Source organism: Plecotus auritus, assembly GCF_963455305.1.
Source record: "Plecotus auritus genome assembly, chromosome: 3".
NCBI lineage: Eukaryota > Metazoa > Chordata > Mammalia > Chiroptera > Vespertilionidae > Plecotus > Plecotus auritus.
Window position 1 is genome coordinate 46,332,045 of NC_137772.1, and position 19,242 is coordinate 46,351,286.

At 41.2% G+C, this 19,242-nt stretch overlaps 1 protein-coding gene across 1 annotated transcript in view; it reads left to right on the plus strand.

Annotated features, from left to right (window-relative positions):
- The window catches only part of ABCC4 (ATP binding cassette subfamily C member 4 (PEL blood group)), a 236,179-nt gene that overhangs the window by 213,457 nt on the left and 3,480 nt on the right, over positions 1-19,242 (plus strand). The window contains exons 28-30 of the mRNA XM_080659153.1: positions 1,750-1,922; positions 2,345-2,450; positions 12,913-13,047. Coding sequence (XP_080515279.1) covers positions 1,750-1,922; positions 2,345-2,450; positions 12,913-13,047 — 414 coding nt within the window. The remainder of the gene's footprint in view (positions 1-1,749; positions 1,923-2,344; positions 2,451-12,912; positions 13,048-19,242) is intronic.

Here is a 19,242-nt window from a genome sequence, read left to right on the forward strand (position 1 = left end):
ACTTCTCATTCCTCCTAGAACCTGGTTCCTCAGTCTTTTGCTTTTAAAAAGTAAGCGCTTAATAAACATTTACTGAATGTTTATTAGCATTCTCTTTATTTCAGAGAACTGTGGCTTGTTTCTTTAAAAAAAAAAACAACACACACACACACACAAAACTAATAGCCCTGTCTGGTGTTACTCAGTGGTTAGAGCATTGGCCTGTGCACTGAAGGGTCGCAGGTTCAATCCCAGCCCTGGTCAGGGCACATGTGGGGGAGGCAACCAATCTTTTCTTTCTCAAATCAATGCCCCCCCCCTCTCTCTCCCCCGCTCCCGCTCCCTCTCCCTTTCCACCCATCTCCAGCTTCTCCCCTCCCTTCCACTCTCTCTAAAAATCAATGGAAAAATATCCTCTGGTGAAATTAACAAAATATTAAATAAATGAATAAAAATAAAAAATATATTTAAAACACACACACACACACAAGACCTGTTGATCAATTGCTCACATAGTTGTTATTTGGAATCTGCTTTTTCCATTTTATGTCTCCCAGGGATAGCCCTGAGAGCTTTAATTTATAGATGAGCTTTGACTTTGAGCAAGCAGAGTTGGATGCCCGACAATTTCCTGCCAGTAATTCTGGTTTCTGAAGGCATGTCGGCACTGAGTCTTCACACCCCACCCTGCTTTCCAGCAACTTTGGGGATCTCATTTTCCTAAATTGGGCTGACCACTGACTAGTCCTTCTACTTGAGAAGCGGTAGACCTCTGTTTCATTTAAGTTGGCGAGTCTTTCTACGTGAAAATCTAGAAGAGAAGAGGCGGGGAGAATAGTTAACCATCAAATAGAAAGATGGTAGAACGATCCCTGCTCTTGAACTCGCAGGGCACAGTTAGTGGTGAATTTGTGATGCACCTTTAAAAAACAGGAATTATTGGTAGATGATTTTTCAGTTTGCTGACCACTGACCTAGGAGAATATTGATGACATAGATACACATAAAATGTGTCTATTGATGATGTTAAAAACCAGAAATATAGTGCCTCATGTTTTCATTTTAACTTCTTTCCTAGAATTCAAAGGCATGGGAAGTTGGTGATGCTGGGTGGCATTTAATAAAACTCAATGCAAGATTACTGAAACAGTGGAAAATCATTTGCTTCTATTTTCACAGGCCTTGTTGTGTTGTATCTTTTAATACTAATTATTTTGGGTATTCGCCCTAGTTCTATAAATTGATTCAAACTACAGGATGGCAGAAACCAACCTGGGTACATGCCCTTTACCCAAATAGAACTCGTGACCCTACAGTGGGTAGGCCGATGCTCTAAACACTGTGCTACCAGCCAAGGCCACTGTTCTATTCTTTGTCTCTATAAATCCCTGTAGTTTAATTTGCATTAAAAAATTAGAAGGAACATTTAAAATTTTTCTATGTTTTACCACAGGAATAATTTTATTTCGCATACTTTGTATGTCTTAATGACATTGACAGAACTTGAACAGACTGCCTACTGATGGCAACTAAGAAGAATCTTGATTCCCATTAAAGTTTATGCTCTTAAGTCAGAATGTTTCTGTCCTGAGTTGACTTATCCATCGTTCTTAGTGAACATTAATTGGAAATGACTGTCGCTGTCATGTGGCCATACACGGAAGATATGGAAGAAATCCTAAGGATTCCAAAGCTCTGATGTCTAGGAGGCTTGTGTACTTCAATAGCAGTTTGTTGAGGAAAACACCATTCTTCTTTCTACATCAATAGGTACAACTTAAAGAAGCCATCGAAGATCTCCCCGGCAAAATGGATACTGAATTAGCAGAATCTGGATCGAACTTCAGCGTCGGACAGAGACAGTTGGTGTGCCTTGCCAGAGCCATTCTCAGGAAAAATCGGATATTGATCATTGATGAGGCAACAGCAAATGTGGATCTCAGGTACAGAGCTGAGTTCCACGTAATCTGGTATCCGAATTTTAAATGTGGTAAAATGAGAAACATTTAATGATGGTGAGTTTTTCTGAGTGCTCTCTTTGATATCTCTTGATAACCCGTGAAGAATCAATTCTGGTAAGCAGAAGAAGAAACCAAAACATGTATGCTGTTAATGTTACTATTAAGCTTACTAAGAGAGCTAGGTTCCTAAATTCAATTCCTCATAGTTTCAAGCAATTTGAAAGGAAGAATATCTTCCATTTTTTAATGAAAAGTGGTAAATTTATAAATAGATTTTCTACTTAGATTTTAAAGAACAAGATCATGCTTAAAGTTTTGACTTTTAGAAACATTGTATAAATATCATATATTTTTCAGTCTTAAGCCTGTCTTTACTGAACTAAATTCAACTTCTTTGATTCCAGAACTGATGAGTTAATACAAAAAAAAATCCGTGAGAAATTTGCCCATTGCACGGTGCTAACCATTGCACACAGATTGAACACCATTATCGACAGTGACAAGATCATGGTAAGACTCCCACCTGTGGAATTCCAGTTTCTATTTATGTACCTGTTTTTCAGTTTTTCCTTTCTTGTTAAGCTTGATAGACATCTACAATTAGTTAATTTTTCCTTTCATTCTTGACAATAATCCAAATACTTTACATATTCAGATGTGCTAATTCAATAATATATAATTTCATATTTTCATGCTAAAAGTTTATTTGAATTGTTATTCTTTACTTAAGATGGCCAACCATGAAAATATTCCAAATTGAAGATATGGCTTCATATTACAGAGTGCTAGGACAGTCATTTTCGCTGTGTCACAGTTGTTTCATTTTGGATTCCCTTAATCAAAAATTTAGCCTTCATTTAGACTGCCAGGTGGTTATTGGGTAAGGCTGCAGAATTTCTCAGCTGTTGGGACATTCACAGGCTGTGTTGTCAGAAAGGAGTCTTTGAGAAGAAAGGGCCTAGTCAGAAAACAAAGTATTTCAACAGAAAGGATTTAATACAGGAAATTTGATACATGGAATAGGAGGGCTAGAAGAGTGAATGGAAAAACTGGAGAAATAATTTTAGGGAGCAGCTGTCACGCCCTAGGACAGCTCTCCATACTTAGGAACTCGAAGGAGAGCCAGTGAAGAGTCGATGTTCAGACCTCCAAGGAGGGGCCATCTGGGCATATGTGAAGGAGCAAAATGAGGCTCATTCTCAATGTACTAATAGAACATGGAGGTTGGAGCCAGGTCCTACTGCTGGGGGGATGTTGGCACCAGTGGCAGAAACCAGGTAGACTATGTGTTCTCTGTCTCCTACTGGCAGAGCCTAACGAAGAGCCAGCTGGCTAAGGAGCCTCTGAAATGTGGTTTTCAGAGACACAGCTCCAGTACCATACTTGAGGGGTAGCAAGAAGGTAGAACTGGGGCTGAGAGACTGTAGGTACAGCCAGCATGTCCCTTGCACAGTAGATCCGGGTACTGCTCACATGGCAGGCTCCAAGCCCTGGTCTCTCGATATGTTTTCTGTCTTCCTTCCAGGTGTGATTGGCTCTTTCTTCCTTCATAATTCAGTCTTTCCCTTCCTTGTCTCTCTCCCTCTCTTCTTTTACTTCCTCTCTTCCTCTTTTTTCCCCCTGTTACTTTCAAGAGATCTTAGAATGTGGCTTTATAAAATGAAAAGGAAATCATCCCTCAAATGAAAAACCTTTGGCTGCAAATAAGCCCAAAGAGTATAAGCTATTTTCAGGCTATGGATCAATTTTCATCAATCTTGTGGGCACTGACTGTTGTCACTAAATATCAGTGTCCAGTGAGCTCTGGTTAGTAATACAGAAGTAAATAGATAAAGAAGGCCTGCATAGTGCACAAAAGGCAACAGATGAAGTTAACCAGTGATTTTTATGATCCATACAAAACAGGTTAAACGACCAGTTAAAATGATCATTAATATCCGAACTTCCTTATGTCCAATGGTAATAGAGCTGTCTCTTCTTCCTCGGTGCTTTCAGGACTATTATTTCCCACCCAACTTCATATACATGCACCGTCAGATTGCATCATCAATGGGGACATTGAGAAGATAATAAACTGTCAGCATCGACATGGTGCCTTTAGCCCTGTCACTCCCCAGAACTGGACGTGTAGAGGAGTGAGGTCTGGCAATGTACACACAGGAGTGGGGGATTTCCAACCCAAAGGATGTTTAGGCTTCAGGCAGTGCCACCGGTCATCTGGGCTAGCAGCAGGAAGCAGGCCACTCCCACAGATTTTTGTGAGTGACCATGTGACATTCCAACATTACAAGACAGACTTGTTAGATTCCAAAAACATTGTTTAGCATTATGCATCCTTCATCCTTCACTTCGTGTTCTTGAATGGTAATCGGAAAATAACATTTCATTTGTGCTTTTTACCTGTCACTTTGTTATTCTCATCTCTAGCATTGTATTTCTCAGACTGTTCCATAAAGCATCCTTCTTCCACAGTAAATGACTGATGCTGTGAAGTTCACCATTTCACTTTGTCAGTCTTTATTTAGATGCTTCAGAAAGATGGCTTCATCTCCGGCTCAGTTGGGGGTCCGTTTGAATAAAATCTTTGCTCCTAAATGTGCCACATAGATTTATTTTGGGATTTTGGTATTACAACATTTAAGGTAGCAGCTTCCTTTTATTATCTGACTAGAGGCCCAGTGCACGAAATTCATGCATGGGGGGTGGTGGGGAAGGAGGGTCCCTCAGCCCGGTCTGCACCCTCTCGCAATCTGGGACCACTCGGGGGATGTCTGACTGCCGGTTTAGGCCCGATTCCGCAGGGATACCTGTGGGATTGGGCCTAACCAGCAGTCAGACATCCCTCTCGCAATCTGGGACTGCTGGCTCCTAACTCCTCTGCCTGCCTGCCTGATCGCCCCTACCTGCTCACCTGCCTGCCTGATTGCCCCTAACTGCTCACCTGCCTGCCTGATCGCCCCTAACTGCTCACCTGCCTGCCTTATTGCCCCTAACCACTCTGCCTGCCTGCCTGATTGCCTCTAACTGCCTCTGCCTGGGTCCCCGCCGGGGTGGCTTCATCCAGAAGGATGTCCGGAATGACGTCCAAAAGGTCGTCCGGAAGGTCGTTCGGCTGTCCGGTCTAATTAGCATATTATGCTTTTATTATTATAGATACTTAGAAATACTCTTACCTTAGAATGTATGGTCAGTTAGGGAAACAGCAAGGAATTTGGCTGACTTCTCATTTGATCACTCCTAAGTCTTACCCCTCAGTACTTTGACCCACATTCCCAAACATTTAGTTCATGAGTATCTCCTTAACCTGTCAGCTCTGTTGCCTTTATCAAAGTATGTCCATTTGTTTAATACTTTACTTATCAGTATCTCCTAGTAAATTTCAACAACCTCAATTTTCTCTCTCTTAATCAGTGTCTATTTAAATCCTTCACGTGGTTTTACAAAGTGATGTATAGCCCAGCCCCTCCCTACCCTTCCAGCCATGTCCACTCTGCTCTCCCCCTTTCCTCTGTAGTTAAAACCACATTGATCACCTCTCAGTTTTCCAAAGGGGCATTCACTCTGGCTTTTACAATTGTGTCCTCTCTCCCCACCGGATGTCATGTCGGTGGCTTAGACTGAGATGCTGGAGGTGGAGATGGTAAAATGATTGGACTAGATAACGAAGTATAGCCCTAGCAGACTGCTTGATGGGCTGAACATGGGATCTGAGGGAAGAGAGAGAGGAGTCAGTGCTGGTTTCTAGGGGTAAGGCAAGAGCCTCTTGGTGAATGGGCTAGAGCCAGCCGTGGGCAAACTACGGCCTGCGGGCCGGATCCGGCCCATTCGACTGTTCTATCCGGCCCGCAGAGCTGAAAGAGCGGAGGGTTCTCTTGCTCTCCCCTCCGCTCTTTTACTTTGAATTTATATTAGTTCACACAAACACTCCATCCATGCTTTTGTTCCGGCCCCCCGGTCCAGTTTAAGAACCCATTGTGGCCCTCGAGTCAAAAAGTTTGCCCACCCCTGGGCTGCTAGACTGAGGGAGAAGTTGATTTAGAGAAGGGAAGTGCAAGGGCTCTCTTTAGAGCATGTTACCATTGCGATGGCTGATCTTTTTTTTTTTAATTGGTTTCAGAGAAAAAGGGAGAGGGAGAGATTGAAACATCAGTGATGAGAGAGAATCATTGATTGGCTGCCTCCCGCATGCCCCCTACTGGGGATCAAGCCCACAACCGGGCATGTGCCCTGACTGGGAACCAAACCGTGACCTCCTGGCTCATAGGTCAATGTGCACCCTCTAAGCCACACCATCTGGGCATGGGGGCCGATCTTGCTTTCTGCGGTGACTTTGCATTTCACCACGCAGCTACCCTTCCTGCTCTCAATTCCAGTCACCAGGGGTTGGGGGTTGGGGTGTGAGGTGTCCTACCAGGATATGAAACTTGGCCACTTGTTTGCACTTGGGTCAGAGCTGGTTTTTGCTGCTGACTCCTTTGTAGGGAGTGGCAGGGTTAGACTTTATCCCCTAGTTTCAGAGTTGAGGAATTGTTCTCTCTACTCCATCCACCCCAGGAGCAATGAAATCCTTCATCTACATTTTATTCTAGAGCTTTTGATTATCAATTGGCTTTCAGTTCGGCAAAGCACCATGAATAACTTCTAGCGCCTCAGTCTAGGCCACCGAATAAATCACAAAGCTGTGATTTTTTGAAGCAATTTTCTTTTCTTGCTTTCTTTAGAAATACCTATTTCCTTTCCAGAAACAGGTGATTTATCTGTTCTGTTATTTTGAAAGGTTTAAGTACATAAAGACAAGTCAATCAGCTGTAAAGCCTAATGCTTCAGAGGGCGGGTGGCCAGCCTGGGGAGTGGCTGGGGAAGTGACAGATGCTAATGAAGGGCATAACCAACAGTGTTGTCATCCTAAAGTCGTGTAATTGCAAGTGCTTAAGGTGTAACAATTATATTTTGTTGCACTGGTGAATACTTCTGCACAAAGACGGATGGATATGGTTTTGTTTACTGTGAGTAAATCAAACAAAAGGCTGTTGGGAAACAACTGTGACCTAATTAATAGCTTTGTTTGTGTGTTGGCTCTCCAAAGGGATTTACCCAGTTTTGGTTCATTAAGTGTCATTAATGTGTTAGGCTTAGAATTCTATTTTACAAAGATGTTCTCTCAATTTTAACTTTATTAAACATGATGTAGTTGTAATGACAGCTAATTTAATCTTCCTCATTTGCTCAGTTGCCACAAAACAGTGGAGCAAGACAGTCACATTAGAAATCCTTTCTCCTAAGACTCACCACTATCTCTGCATTAAAGACGGCGCCTTCCCTGTGGTTTTAAGGATTAGCTGGTTACTTGTGACCCGTTTTCAGCCAATAGCACAGCTCTCTCCTCCAGTCCCTGTACACTTCAGTCTTGATGACACCCCAGGATACTCCCCAGTAGTGTAAGCAAGAGAAGCATGTGAAAATCTGCAGCCGCTCTGACAATATTGTTGCCTATGTTCAACATTTTTCACTGTCAGTAGTTAGTGAGTCCTTTGGGAATGAAGTCTGGAGAACCCAAACCAGGGCTAAGAAACTCAAATTCCACCTCTTCTATTTATAATCTTTACTCTTTCTTCCCAAACTCCAACCTCTCCTTAGTGGTTTTTCCCAGAGAAATAAAAATTGGATACTATTTAACATAATCACCTGGAAAAGCACAAAAAGAACTCAAAGCTAATTGGAGTTTTACTTAAATTCTATTTTTCATCTTTATGGAACTTTTCTTTAAGCCTGCATGGTCACAGTAAGAACATTTCAGAAGAGGAAAGCTCCTTTAAAGACAGACCAAGAGATTTCATTCACATTTTCAGAGAGAAAAATAACTAATTTGAACACCGAAAGCACAATCTGGGAGAAAAACTACTTTCCCAGGGAGAGGGGAAGGGGGCTTCCATGCAATAGCAGACACTTTGGGGGAGCAGCTGTGTAGGCCACCGTGACCTAGTCTTCATCCTCCCCAGGTGAGAAGAATGGCTTCCATTTTAAGACCTAAGAATGGATCTTGAGTAACACTAGCCACAGAGAAAATCACAGGCACCTATTTTACCAATCAAAGGACTGAGCTTCAAGGTGGATAACTGTTCCTGTGCCCCTACATTACCTGGCAGCCATGAGCAGGCATCTGAACCCCCTCCCATCCTGACTCCACCCTACTTGGCGCTAAGTGGGATCTCCCTTTATTGCTGGCCGCCTTCTGAAAACTCTTCCAGCATCTCTTTCCCATCCCCAGGCTTTTCCTCCACCCTGCACGGACCCCACCTCTCCCCGCAGCCATCCCACTATCACTGATGGCATCCTGCCAATTAAAATGGATTAAATTATTTTGCAATGGGTCCATTTAGTTTTATATCTAGGACAGCTACTTGGAATATTTGCAGATACACCGGCCTGACAAACACATCTTCATTGAGCTTATGTAACTGATTGACTCATCCAACGTGATGTATTTCTCCTCAACCTGCTAGAGAGCGGCGAGCAATTTGAGGCTGGTGTTCCTGGAGAGATCCTGGGGCTGAGGGGTTGCCATCACACTGACTGGAAGGTGTGGTTTATCTATAGTTTAACCGGGGTTGCAGGAAGAATGCAGACACAGCGGGAGATTTCAGGGGCCTCTTAGAGCTGTAAAGGATGTTAAAATAAAAGTTCCAAGTTGTATCTCTTTATTTGTACAAAAAGAAAATTGGGACTTGTATTATGTTTGCTTGTACTAAAAGGTCTAGACCAGTGGTCGGCAAACTGCGGCTCGTGAGCCACATGCGGCTTGCGAGCCGCGGTTTGCCGCTCTGTTGACCACTGATCATTGATCAGACCAGTAAATGTAAAGGCTGAGGGGGTAAAGGCTATTCCTGGCCTTGTTTCAGCCTGTATCCCAAGGCAGCTCCTGTAGCACCTGGGGTTAGTCTACATAGCGCTGCCTTCCCTCCTCTCTCTTTTCCAAGATTTGATATAAATGAGTTTCAAGCCTTCATCCTCAATCCTTGTCTGTCCCTCACGTTTTCTTTCCCTCTCACCCATAGCCATCAACCTGAGGCATGTGGTCCTCCAAAGCTGTGTCCCTAATCCCATAATCCCTATATCCTCTGCGTTAGACAGCTCCACTCTTCCCACCTTGATCTTGCCCTGTATTTTTGCCAAACTACACCACTGGGCAGTCACCCAGTCATGCCTTGAATTTAGTTCCTTTGTATATAACTTTCAGCCAGCTTGTATTGGGTGCCTGTTACTTGTCATGTACAATGCCAAGGCCTGGAGTTAACATGCTTACCTCCAGCCCTCTTGGTCCACGTTGTTCCCTGTATCAGGAATGATTATATCCATTCATCTCCATTTCTTTTATGTTCAAGTTTATCCATTCATTCTTCAAGGCCCAGTTCACTGCGCTTCTTGAAGTTTGTCCTCAGAACCTGCGGCTAGAAGTCATCTCTTCTGCTACTAACTTTCTTCTTTTAAAACAAATGCATTTTTATTGATTTCAGAGAGGAAGGAAGAGGGAGAGAGAGACAGAAACATCAATGATGAGAGAGAATCCTACATGCCTCCTACTGGGAATCAAGCCCACTGCCTGGGCATGGAATCAAATCCAGAACCCTTCAGTCCGCAGGCTGATGCTCTATCCACTGAGCAACACTGGCTAGGGCTACCTTCTTCTTTTCTGTGCTTTTCTGGCATCATAGACACTTGATGCTTTTTCTCTCTCTCTCTTCTTTCAGTGTAGGCTCCCTAAAGGCAGGGGCTGCGACTTACATAGCTCTGCCCCTTCTGCAGTAATCAGCATAATAACATGCATGCAGTTAAGCATGCAATGGCTGTTTGCCAAATAACTCAAGAACTAATGAAAGTTTACTTAAATTTTCCTTAAATGTGTTTTGGTCACCTGTTACTTGCTCTTTATTAATCCTAATAATTTAATAAAATCAGTTTTCTTTTTCTGTGAGTATATACCAGGCACACAGTAAATAATGTGAGCCCCGATTATAATAAAATTGCGGTGGAAAGTGGACAGGGAAAATGTTTATGTTTATCGGCATACTTTTTTAACTTATACAAAGTTAACATAAGATAGTATCCATGTGGAAAGGGATCTTAGAAAATTGAATGTTAAAATTCTCATCTCCTTTATTTTACTTCTGATAAAAATAAATAAATATTTTGCTTTTGATAATAAACAGTGTCTTTCCCTGGGTACTCACATGGAGAGGAAAGAGTGCAGGTTCAGACCTGGGTTCAAATCCCAGCTCTGCCATCTACTGATTCTGCCGCCTCAGCCAAGTTCTTTAACTGAACTGTACTTCAGCCTTCATCTCTGGCTGCAGACTGTGTCTGGCTCATTTTTTAATCCCCTGTTCCTAAAACAGTGCTGTGGTATTAGGTGCTCATTTAATGCTGACTGGGAGGATGGATGGATAGAAGGAAGGGAAGGAGGAAGGAAATTTTGCATTGTGTTTGTCTACTCTATTTTGAGAATTAACAGTGGTGACTAGAGCAGGTGGCACAGTGAATGCTCAACCCATATCTATTTTTATTTTCCCTTTCAAATTCAAAAGGCTGTTTTCATTATGGGGTGATTTTATTGATCTTAAGTTAGCTATATTTTTTGTTACATTGCATATATTCCAGGGCATCTCATCTCTCAGATTTTGTGAATTCATCCATGTGAGTCTATACTAATATAGTTCATGTTAAGATACTGTATTTTTTAATGCATATCAAAAGAGAATTAAAGAGGTATATTTATTTTACATCTTTAAACTATTTCTTACAAAAGTTAAAATTTAACCTTAATAAGTTATCAAACTTATAACAAATTACTACAGTTCTGTCACTCCCCCACCAAAAAAAAAAGAAAACTCCCCTTATGAAATATAATGCATGGCCATTAATTGCTAATGCTTATAAGGCTCAAAATATTTAGACCTAAATGATCTTCCTGTAATATAATAACATTTATATTATTAATCCTGTTGCTTTTTGAGAACATTAATTTTTTCTGGCTCTGCCTTTTTAGATATTGGTCAATTCTGAAAATTCCTCATCTCAGTGTCATTCCTGTGTTTTCAGACAATCTGCAAGAAAATGGAAAGATTTGCTATTCAGTCAAATTTGGATTGATAGGAAGTTGGACAAGGACAAGATATTAGTAGTTACCTTCATTAAAAATGATGTGAATCTTTATAGCCAGAGAACTCATTCTCCACCATCTCTGAAATGGTGATTTTTAAAAGCTTACTTGTTGCTTTTGCAGAATATCAAGTTTCTCATTACATATAAAGTAATTGGATTCACTTATTTACTTAGCCTTTAGCATGAGAGAGACATGTATTTTAAAATTGCGTGTTTTTCTTCATCAGGAGGAGTGGTTACACTCTATAATGCTATGCTTAAGTAAATTATACATTCAGGGCATCTAAATTGTCATGCCAAATTATAGGACATTTTAATTATTATGTGGATGTGACAGATTCAATTGAACTCTTTTGAGAAAGCTGCCCTTAGCAATGGTTCACAGTAAACAAAAGATGAACGGGAAAATGCCCTTTATAAGAGACCTAATAAACGTCACCCATTAACTGTAATACCTCAATGTGGAAAAGCAACCTGTGTCCTGCTTACATTGTCAGCATATTCTCTTAAGATAAATTTACTCTAAATATGGCCTAAGTCAGTGGTCGGCAAACTGCTGCTCGCGAGCCACATGCAGCTCCTTGGCCCCTTGAGTGTGGCTCTTCCACAAAATACCACGTGCGGGCACACACGTACAGTGCGATTGAAACTTCGTGGCCCATGCGCAGAAGTCGGTTTTCGGCTCTCAAAAGAAATTTCAATCGTTGTACTGTTGATATTTGGCTCTGTTGACTAATGAGTTTGCTGACCACTGGCCTAAGTGAACAATTAAGTGCCACTTACCATCAGAGCTGTTTGCCTTGGTACCTCACTTGGGCCAATTGTTTCAGACTCTTTTTTTTTCCCTTCTGTCTGAAGCCATTAACCAAAGCCATTAACTAATAAGTCGAAATGCGGAGTAAAGAGCCCCTTCCTCTCCCTTTCAGTTTCCAGTGGACATATTAATGAGCGATAAAATGGCTGGAAGGCAAGCCACTGGAGAAAGAGAGAAAAAGAAGCAAGGAAAGATTATTGTGAACACAGATATTCAGATCCTCGGCAGCTCAGACAGGGCTGCCCCAGTGCGCTGTGTGGGCCCTGATCATTGGAATTTGGAGCTCGATTTCTTAATTGCTTCTTTAGTCTTATCCAAAGAGAAAATTGGATTTCTGGAGATTTCTTCTGTGCAGAGCAATTATGCTAAAGCTGCTTAGGTGGCAGCTCAATCAGCCAGCCTTTCCCTCTCCGAATAATAAATTGCATCCAAAGCCAACCTCAAGATGCGCCTGAATCTCTGCTCAGGGGTGCTGTCCCCTCCTACCAGGTGGCATGTTCCAGGGAACCCCAGAAGTGTTTACTTCTTTTCCAAATATTGCTCAGATTCTGTCAAACCAGCTCAGCAATTAATTTGCTGTCAGGTCATCACCCAACTTTTTGATTTTCTTAAATCAAGAAACTTCCCACCTCTGAATATGTGTATAAATAGCCCTCAAAGCTCAGAGTCTGAGAGCTAAAAGCACTAACTAATGGAAACAACCCAAAATGCCCTTGGCAGAATATAAAATGCCAGGGGACTGCTGAGTGCCCTTAATCATAGCCTAAAACTCTCCTTTTCTTCCTTTCCTATAACATTATACTAATAAAAGGTCGGGTTGAGGCCTTTGTCTGCCTAGTAAAACAGGGTAATCAAACCATTTAAACACCCGCCAGGCCTACCACCCAAATAGATGCTCTCTATTCTCCCTCTCCTGCCTCTTTCCGAAACATTGTCTGAGTTATAATATGCTGCTGCAAAACATTGTGTGCTAATGGGTTTCTTTCTGCTGATTAACAGGTTTTGGATTCAGGAAGACTGAAAGAATATGATGAGCCCTATGTTTTGCTGCAAAATAAAGAGAGCCTATTTTACAAGATGGTGCAACAACTGGGCAAGGCAGAAGCTGCTGCCCTCACCGAAACAGCAAAACAGGTGAGTGCGCCATGCGGAGTGGTAATTAGAGTCCGTCTCAACAGTTCACTCCTTGCGATCTGGCACCAAGCAGTTCTAACAAGCACTCTGTGCCCTTGTCAATTATAAGCCTCCAGAGACAAAGCTTCATGGCTGGGTCTTAACAACACGTCCCAGGTTGAAGTCAGGTCTGCTAAGCACCAGTAGACGTGGTGGAGGTGGGGGGTGGGGTGGGGTGGGGTATGGGAAGTGTGCATGCTCACCTGTGCAGGCATGTGTGCCTGAGAGAGAGAGATTTCAGATTGGGCTTTTTACACATTTGGACTCTTTGGGTTCCGATTCTCATATTTTACAGCTCCATTGCATTTCATTCTAATTGGTGCTTGGCACATTTGAGATGCAAATGCTTTGTCAAGGTACATCCCAGAAATTTGACAGTTTGAAGTGGGGGGGGGGGGGGAATGCAGGATATTGATCATTGGGTCTAGAAAGATCTACCAGGGAAACAGTAGGCATGCTCATAATCATTGACATGTAAACCAAAAAGTTTGAGAAGAGCAGTTTCTGTGTTGAGCAGTGATGGTGATGAGTGAGGAGGATGAGGCTCTGAAACGTGTGTGCCATGCACTGTGGTGCAGGTTGTGTTAATTGGTGTGCCTGTGTAGGAGGTGGAGACCTGCAGAGGGAAAGGAAATTGCGCGGGGTCTCATAGCTAACGGAACCATTGGCAGAGTTGGAGTGCAGCCCTAGATTTAGGGATGGCGAAGTCTGTGCTCTGAACTTTTCCCAGGTTCTTATGTTATACGTGAACATAGGCAAGCTCCACTTGGAATACTAGTCCTTTTTATGCCTGGAATTCACGCAGTGCTGTCATTTACTACGTTGTCTCTGGTCAAAGCTTCGCCAACCCTAATCCTGACCCTAACTCTGATGGATCCTTTGGAATTCCCTGTATAATCTAGTCACAAAAACAGCCAGGAATCTCACAAACCCTTTTTGTTCTTTGAGGTCGGGCATATTACATCAAAGAGCTGTGTCCCCTCCTAAGTGTAGAAGTCTCCATTTAAAAAAAGTGTTAAGTAATGAGAAAAGATCATAGATAATATAATACAGTTCAACACTCATTTTCCAGATGAGGAAACTAAGATTGCTTAGAAGGAAAGTGGGGCTATAATCTGTTCCTTCAGTAAATGTTGGTTTTTTAAAAAATATATTTTTATTGATATCAGCAAGAAAGGGAGAGGGGGAGAGAGAGAGATAGAAACATCAGTGTGAGAGAGAATCACTGATCCGCTATCTCCTGCACACCCCACACTGGGGATCAAGCCTGCAACCCAGGCATGTGCCCTGACTGGGAATCAGACCGTGATCTCCTGGTTCATAGATTGACGCTCAGCCACTGAGCCACACCAGCCAGGAAGGAAATACATATCTTGATTCTCATTCCAGTTGGAGATCTTCTTGATGTTATTTCTGTATACATTTGGTCCTCTTAGGAGAACAAACTGATAGACTGTCAACTATTTAAATGTGCCAGCATCAAATATCAATGCATCATTCAAAACTGTAATACCAGAGGGTTAGCTAAATCAGCATGCTTTTCGCTCTAACACATCAGAATTCATTCATTTGAAAAGAGAACTCAACATCTGGGAAAAGTTCACTTCCAAGTCACATTTTCTTGCCCACATAGTTGCTTTTCTGGAAAATATTGGCGCAGGCAAGCTGAATCACTCTCCAGTGAACCCTTTTAGATGATCGTGAAATTGTACGAAAGTACTTTTTAGAGACAGAATTAAAGGGTGCCTTAATTTGCTAGGGCTACCATAGCGAAGTACCACAGAATAAGGTGATTAAACAACAAAATTTATTTCCTCACGGCTCTGGAGGCTGGAATTCTGAGCTCAAGGTGGAACAAGATTAGTTTCTCCTAAGGCCTCGCTCTGTGGCTTGTAAGTGGTCATCTCTCTCTGTATCTTCACATGGCTTTCCCTTGTGTGTGTCTGTGTCCCAGTCTCCTTCTCTTGTAAGGACACCAGGCAGATTAGATTAGGGCCCACCAATCTGAACTCATTAATTGACCCAATACAGTTACATTCTGAAGTATTGGAGGGTTAGGACTTCCACATGTAAATTTTGAGAGGACACAGTTCAGCTCATTCCAAAGGATAAATGCCTGCCTTTCTTTCTCTTCCATGATGAAGCAGACAGACACGGAGGTTTTCAAAGTTCCTTGGTTCCCAGTGTGTGACAGAGGTGTTATTTTATCTCTTCATGATATCACCAGATACAACCCAGAAGTTACAAAATCTTAATGTTCTAGGTTCTAGGAGCCTAAGAGGAAATTGATAGCCAAATGGGCTTATATGTCCTCCAATGTCTCTGAGCCTCAGAGTTCTTACCTATAGTGCAGACCTGCCCTCACCTGTCTCACCTATTGTCCTCAACTGCCCAGCTGCTTCACACTGTTATTACAAGGATGAGATGAGAGTTTGCTTAAGTGCTTTGAAGAATATAAAGCATTTCACAAATATAAAACAATTCTACCCATCAATGATAGAAGATAGATCATTGGTTGTTTTTTATTAATGCTGTGGGTTGAACCCTTTCCTCTACGTAATAACAAAAGAAGCATCCAAAGTTCTTCTGAGTAGCTTTAGAGACTCTAAAAAGTTAAAACTTATTTGTAATAGTTTTTAAACAAATAATGCATTTAATGCTACAAAATTCAAAATCTTTACTTTTTAATTAGTTTTTAAAATTTATAAAGCAAAAGTAAGTCACTATACACTCCTGTCATCACAGCTCCTCACCCAGGATGGAGCCCAGGCACCACTGACTCTTCTGTTGATATATTATTTCTAGAGGCCCGGTGCAAGAAATTTGTGCACTGGAGGGTAGAGCGGAGGGGGGTTCCTCAGCCTGGCCTGTGCCCTCTCATAGTCCAGGAGCCCCACGATCAGTAAAGAGGTAGGCCCTGCCGGCCGGTGGCCTAGGCCTCCCTCTGCAGGGCGATCATGGGGTGATGGCCGGGCCCCCGACCAATTGCATGGCACCCGCCTTGGCTGGCCTGACGCCAGTGGGTGTCATAGCATGGTCGTCTGTATGGTCATTCTGCTGTTCAGCCGTTTGGTCAATTTGCATATTACGCTTTTATTATTATAGATATCTCAGATTATACCAATGCGTAGAGTTATCTCATTCTTTTCTCTGGCTGCATAGTATTTATGCTTTCTCCTTCTCTATTTCCCATTTTTCCTTCTCATTAGCTGTTTGAGTTTTATGTTTTTCCCCCTAAAGAAGGAGCTCTCGGGTTTACTTGTTTTTATATTTTAATTTACAGTTTATCAGTTCTGCTTCTATCTCTTTTAGTTCCTTCCTCCTTTGGTTTATTTTATTGTTTACTTTTTTAATGCATTTGTTTTCATTCTTTTAAGGTTGTGAACTGTTCTTTGAATATTGTTCTAGCTATATCGTATAGGTTCTGTGTAGTGCTTTGTCATAGTTAAATTTTTAGATAGAGATTCTGCAATTTGGTTTTGATTTCCTCTTTGGTCCAAGAATTATTTGAGAAGGAAGTCTTTAAAATTTTCTGATGATTGGGGTTTTATGTTTGTTTTTTATTTTACTCATCAGTGTTGATTTTTATTGTCTTGTGATGAAAAATGTTATCTTTACGGTTTCTTTTCAGAATTAATGCTTTTTGTGTTCTAGTATATAAACAATTTTTAAAAATAGTCTTTGGGCATTTAAAAAGATGAACTATTGCCTATTTAGGGTAGAAAGTTTAATAACTTTTAATTAGATCTACTTCATTAATCACATTATTTAGGAATTCTTTATCCTTATTTATTTAGGTCCATTTGATGTCACTTGGACTTAGGTGAATTGTAACAAGTTTCAGTATAGTTCCTGTCATTTCTGTTTGGGTAATTTTGGTGCTGTGGTTTTTAGTCCACAGATCTTCATGTCTTGTGTTTTCACTATGAATTCTATTTCTAATTTATTTTAAGTGTTTTTCTTTTATTCATTTAATGTTCTTGGCCCTGAATCCATGCTGGTTTAAAACTAAAATTGAGTCCCCTGTTTTCACTGTTTTTCATTTGCCAGGTATGTCTTTGATTGTCTTTTAATATCAAACTAGGTGTGTCTTCTGTTACTGGCATGTAGTTAGGCTTAGCTATGAGATTTAATCTTAGCCCATTTTTAAAAAGATGAGTTTAGCCCATTTGCATTATTCAGATTATAGTTCTGTCCTGGCTTAGTTCTGTCATGTTATACTTTCAGTTTTTAGTGTTCTGGGTTTTGTTTTTAGCTTTTTAATTTGTAGCCTGAAAAAATTTTTTTTCTCATTGTATTATGTATGTTCTTTACATTTCTTTTAGGAATACTTTAGTTCTTTTTTATGATTTGACTCCCTTGATAAACATATCTTCCTTCTCTTAGTTTTCCACCAAATTTTAGTTGTTTAAATAGTTTTCCTTTTGTTTACCTTCAACTCTTTAAAAAATACTTAAATCTCTGATATTTTACAGATGCTGTTACTTCTTTTTTGTTATTATTATAAAAGGTCCTGCCCTGGCCAGGGAAGAGAGATAGCTCAGTTGGTTGTAGTGTCGTCCTGTACACTAAAATCGTTGCAGGGTTCGATTCCTGGACAGGGCACATACCTAGGTTGCAGGTTCAATTCCTGGTTAGGGCGCTTACGGAGGCAACCAATCGATGTTTCTCTCTCACATTGATGTTTTTCTCTCTTTATAAAAATCAAGGAACATATCCTTAGGTGAGAATTAATTTTAAAAAAAGGTCCTGCTACTGACCTTTGAATTAAATGAATTTTTCCTAGACCATATATATATATATATTTATGGATATGTCATTATTTCAGGCTAAAGAGAATTCTCTCTGCTTAACATGGAAGCTCCTTGTGATTCAGAAAAAGAATGTGTGTGTATGTACTTATGCAAGAGAAAAATTGAGAATGTATATTCATTTAGTCTGCACTCCTCTCTAGCTGCAGAGATGGGCAGTTACAATGCTACTTGTGTTTTATTCACTTATTTATTTATTTTTAATATATTTTTATTGATTTCAGAGAAAGGAAGGGGGAGAGAGAGAGAGAGAGATAGAAATATCAATGATGAGATAGAATCATTGATCGGCTGCCTCCTGCACGCCCCCTACTGGGGATCGAGCCTGCAACCCAGGCCCATGCCCTGACCAGGCATCATACAGTAACCTCCTGGTTCACAGGTTGATGCTCAACCACCGAGCCACGCTGGCCAGGCACTACTTGCATTTTAGGACCTCACTTCTCCTCGGACATTACCAGTATGCCTGCTTCAGGGAAAGATGGTGATTCTACATGGTTCCTTATTGACATATCTTAGAGTTTGCCAGTGGGTTGTAGAACTGTGCTCTTCCATGATTGCTGAGATCTGTTCCCATAGGAACCCTCTCTCTGTCTTGTCACAGCCCCATCAGATTCGGTTGCATATGGCAGCTCTTCTGAGTATTTTCCCATTTGGGATTTCATGTGACTCCTGATTTCATCAAAGATGGGCTTTTTCTTTAATTTCATAATATCCTTGCTGTTGAGGGTGATTTCTGAGAGGAAAAGGGGAAAGAAAATCCATTTCCATTATCTTAAAAGCAGACTTCCTCTCTAACTCTCTTTAACTTTGACAACACGCATGCCAATATGTACACCAAAGTTAGACCTGCCTTAAAGATTAGTTTGAGAGTTACTGGCTTTGAACTTGGGCCATACAGTTCAGGGAGAATGAATTGACAGAGTCTTGAACCAGAATTCAACATAATGAATAATGGCTTATGAGTATAATGTAAAAACAAATGCTCTCCATTATCCATGCGAGGGAACTCCCCCCTCCCTTTTTAATCCTCACTCGAGGGCATGTCTATTGACCTTAGAGAGAGAGAAGAAGGGAGAGAGAAAAAGGGAGAGAAATAGCAATGGGTTGCCTCCCTTACGTGCCCCAACCAGGGATCGAACCCGCAACCTTTTTGGTATACGGGACAATGCTCCAACCAAGCCAGCCATCAGCCATGGTCATGCAGGAGAGCTTTTATTGCCGTTGCATTTAGTAAGACCTAATTCCATGATGGTGGCTTTATTGACAATTTAGAGTTTAATATTCAATATAGTTTCAACCTATATTAATGAAATTATAATGAACTAATAAACCCAAGAGAAGG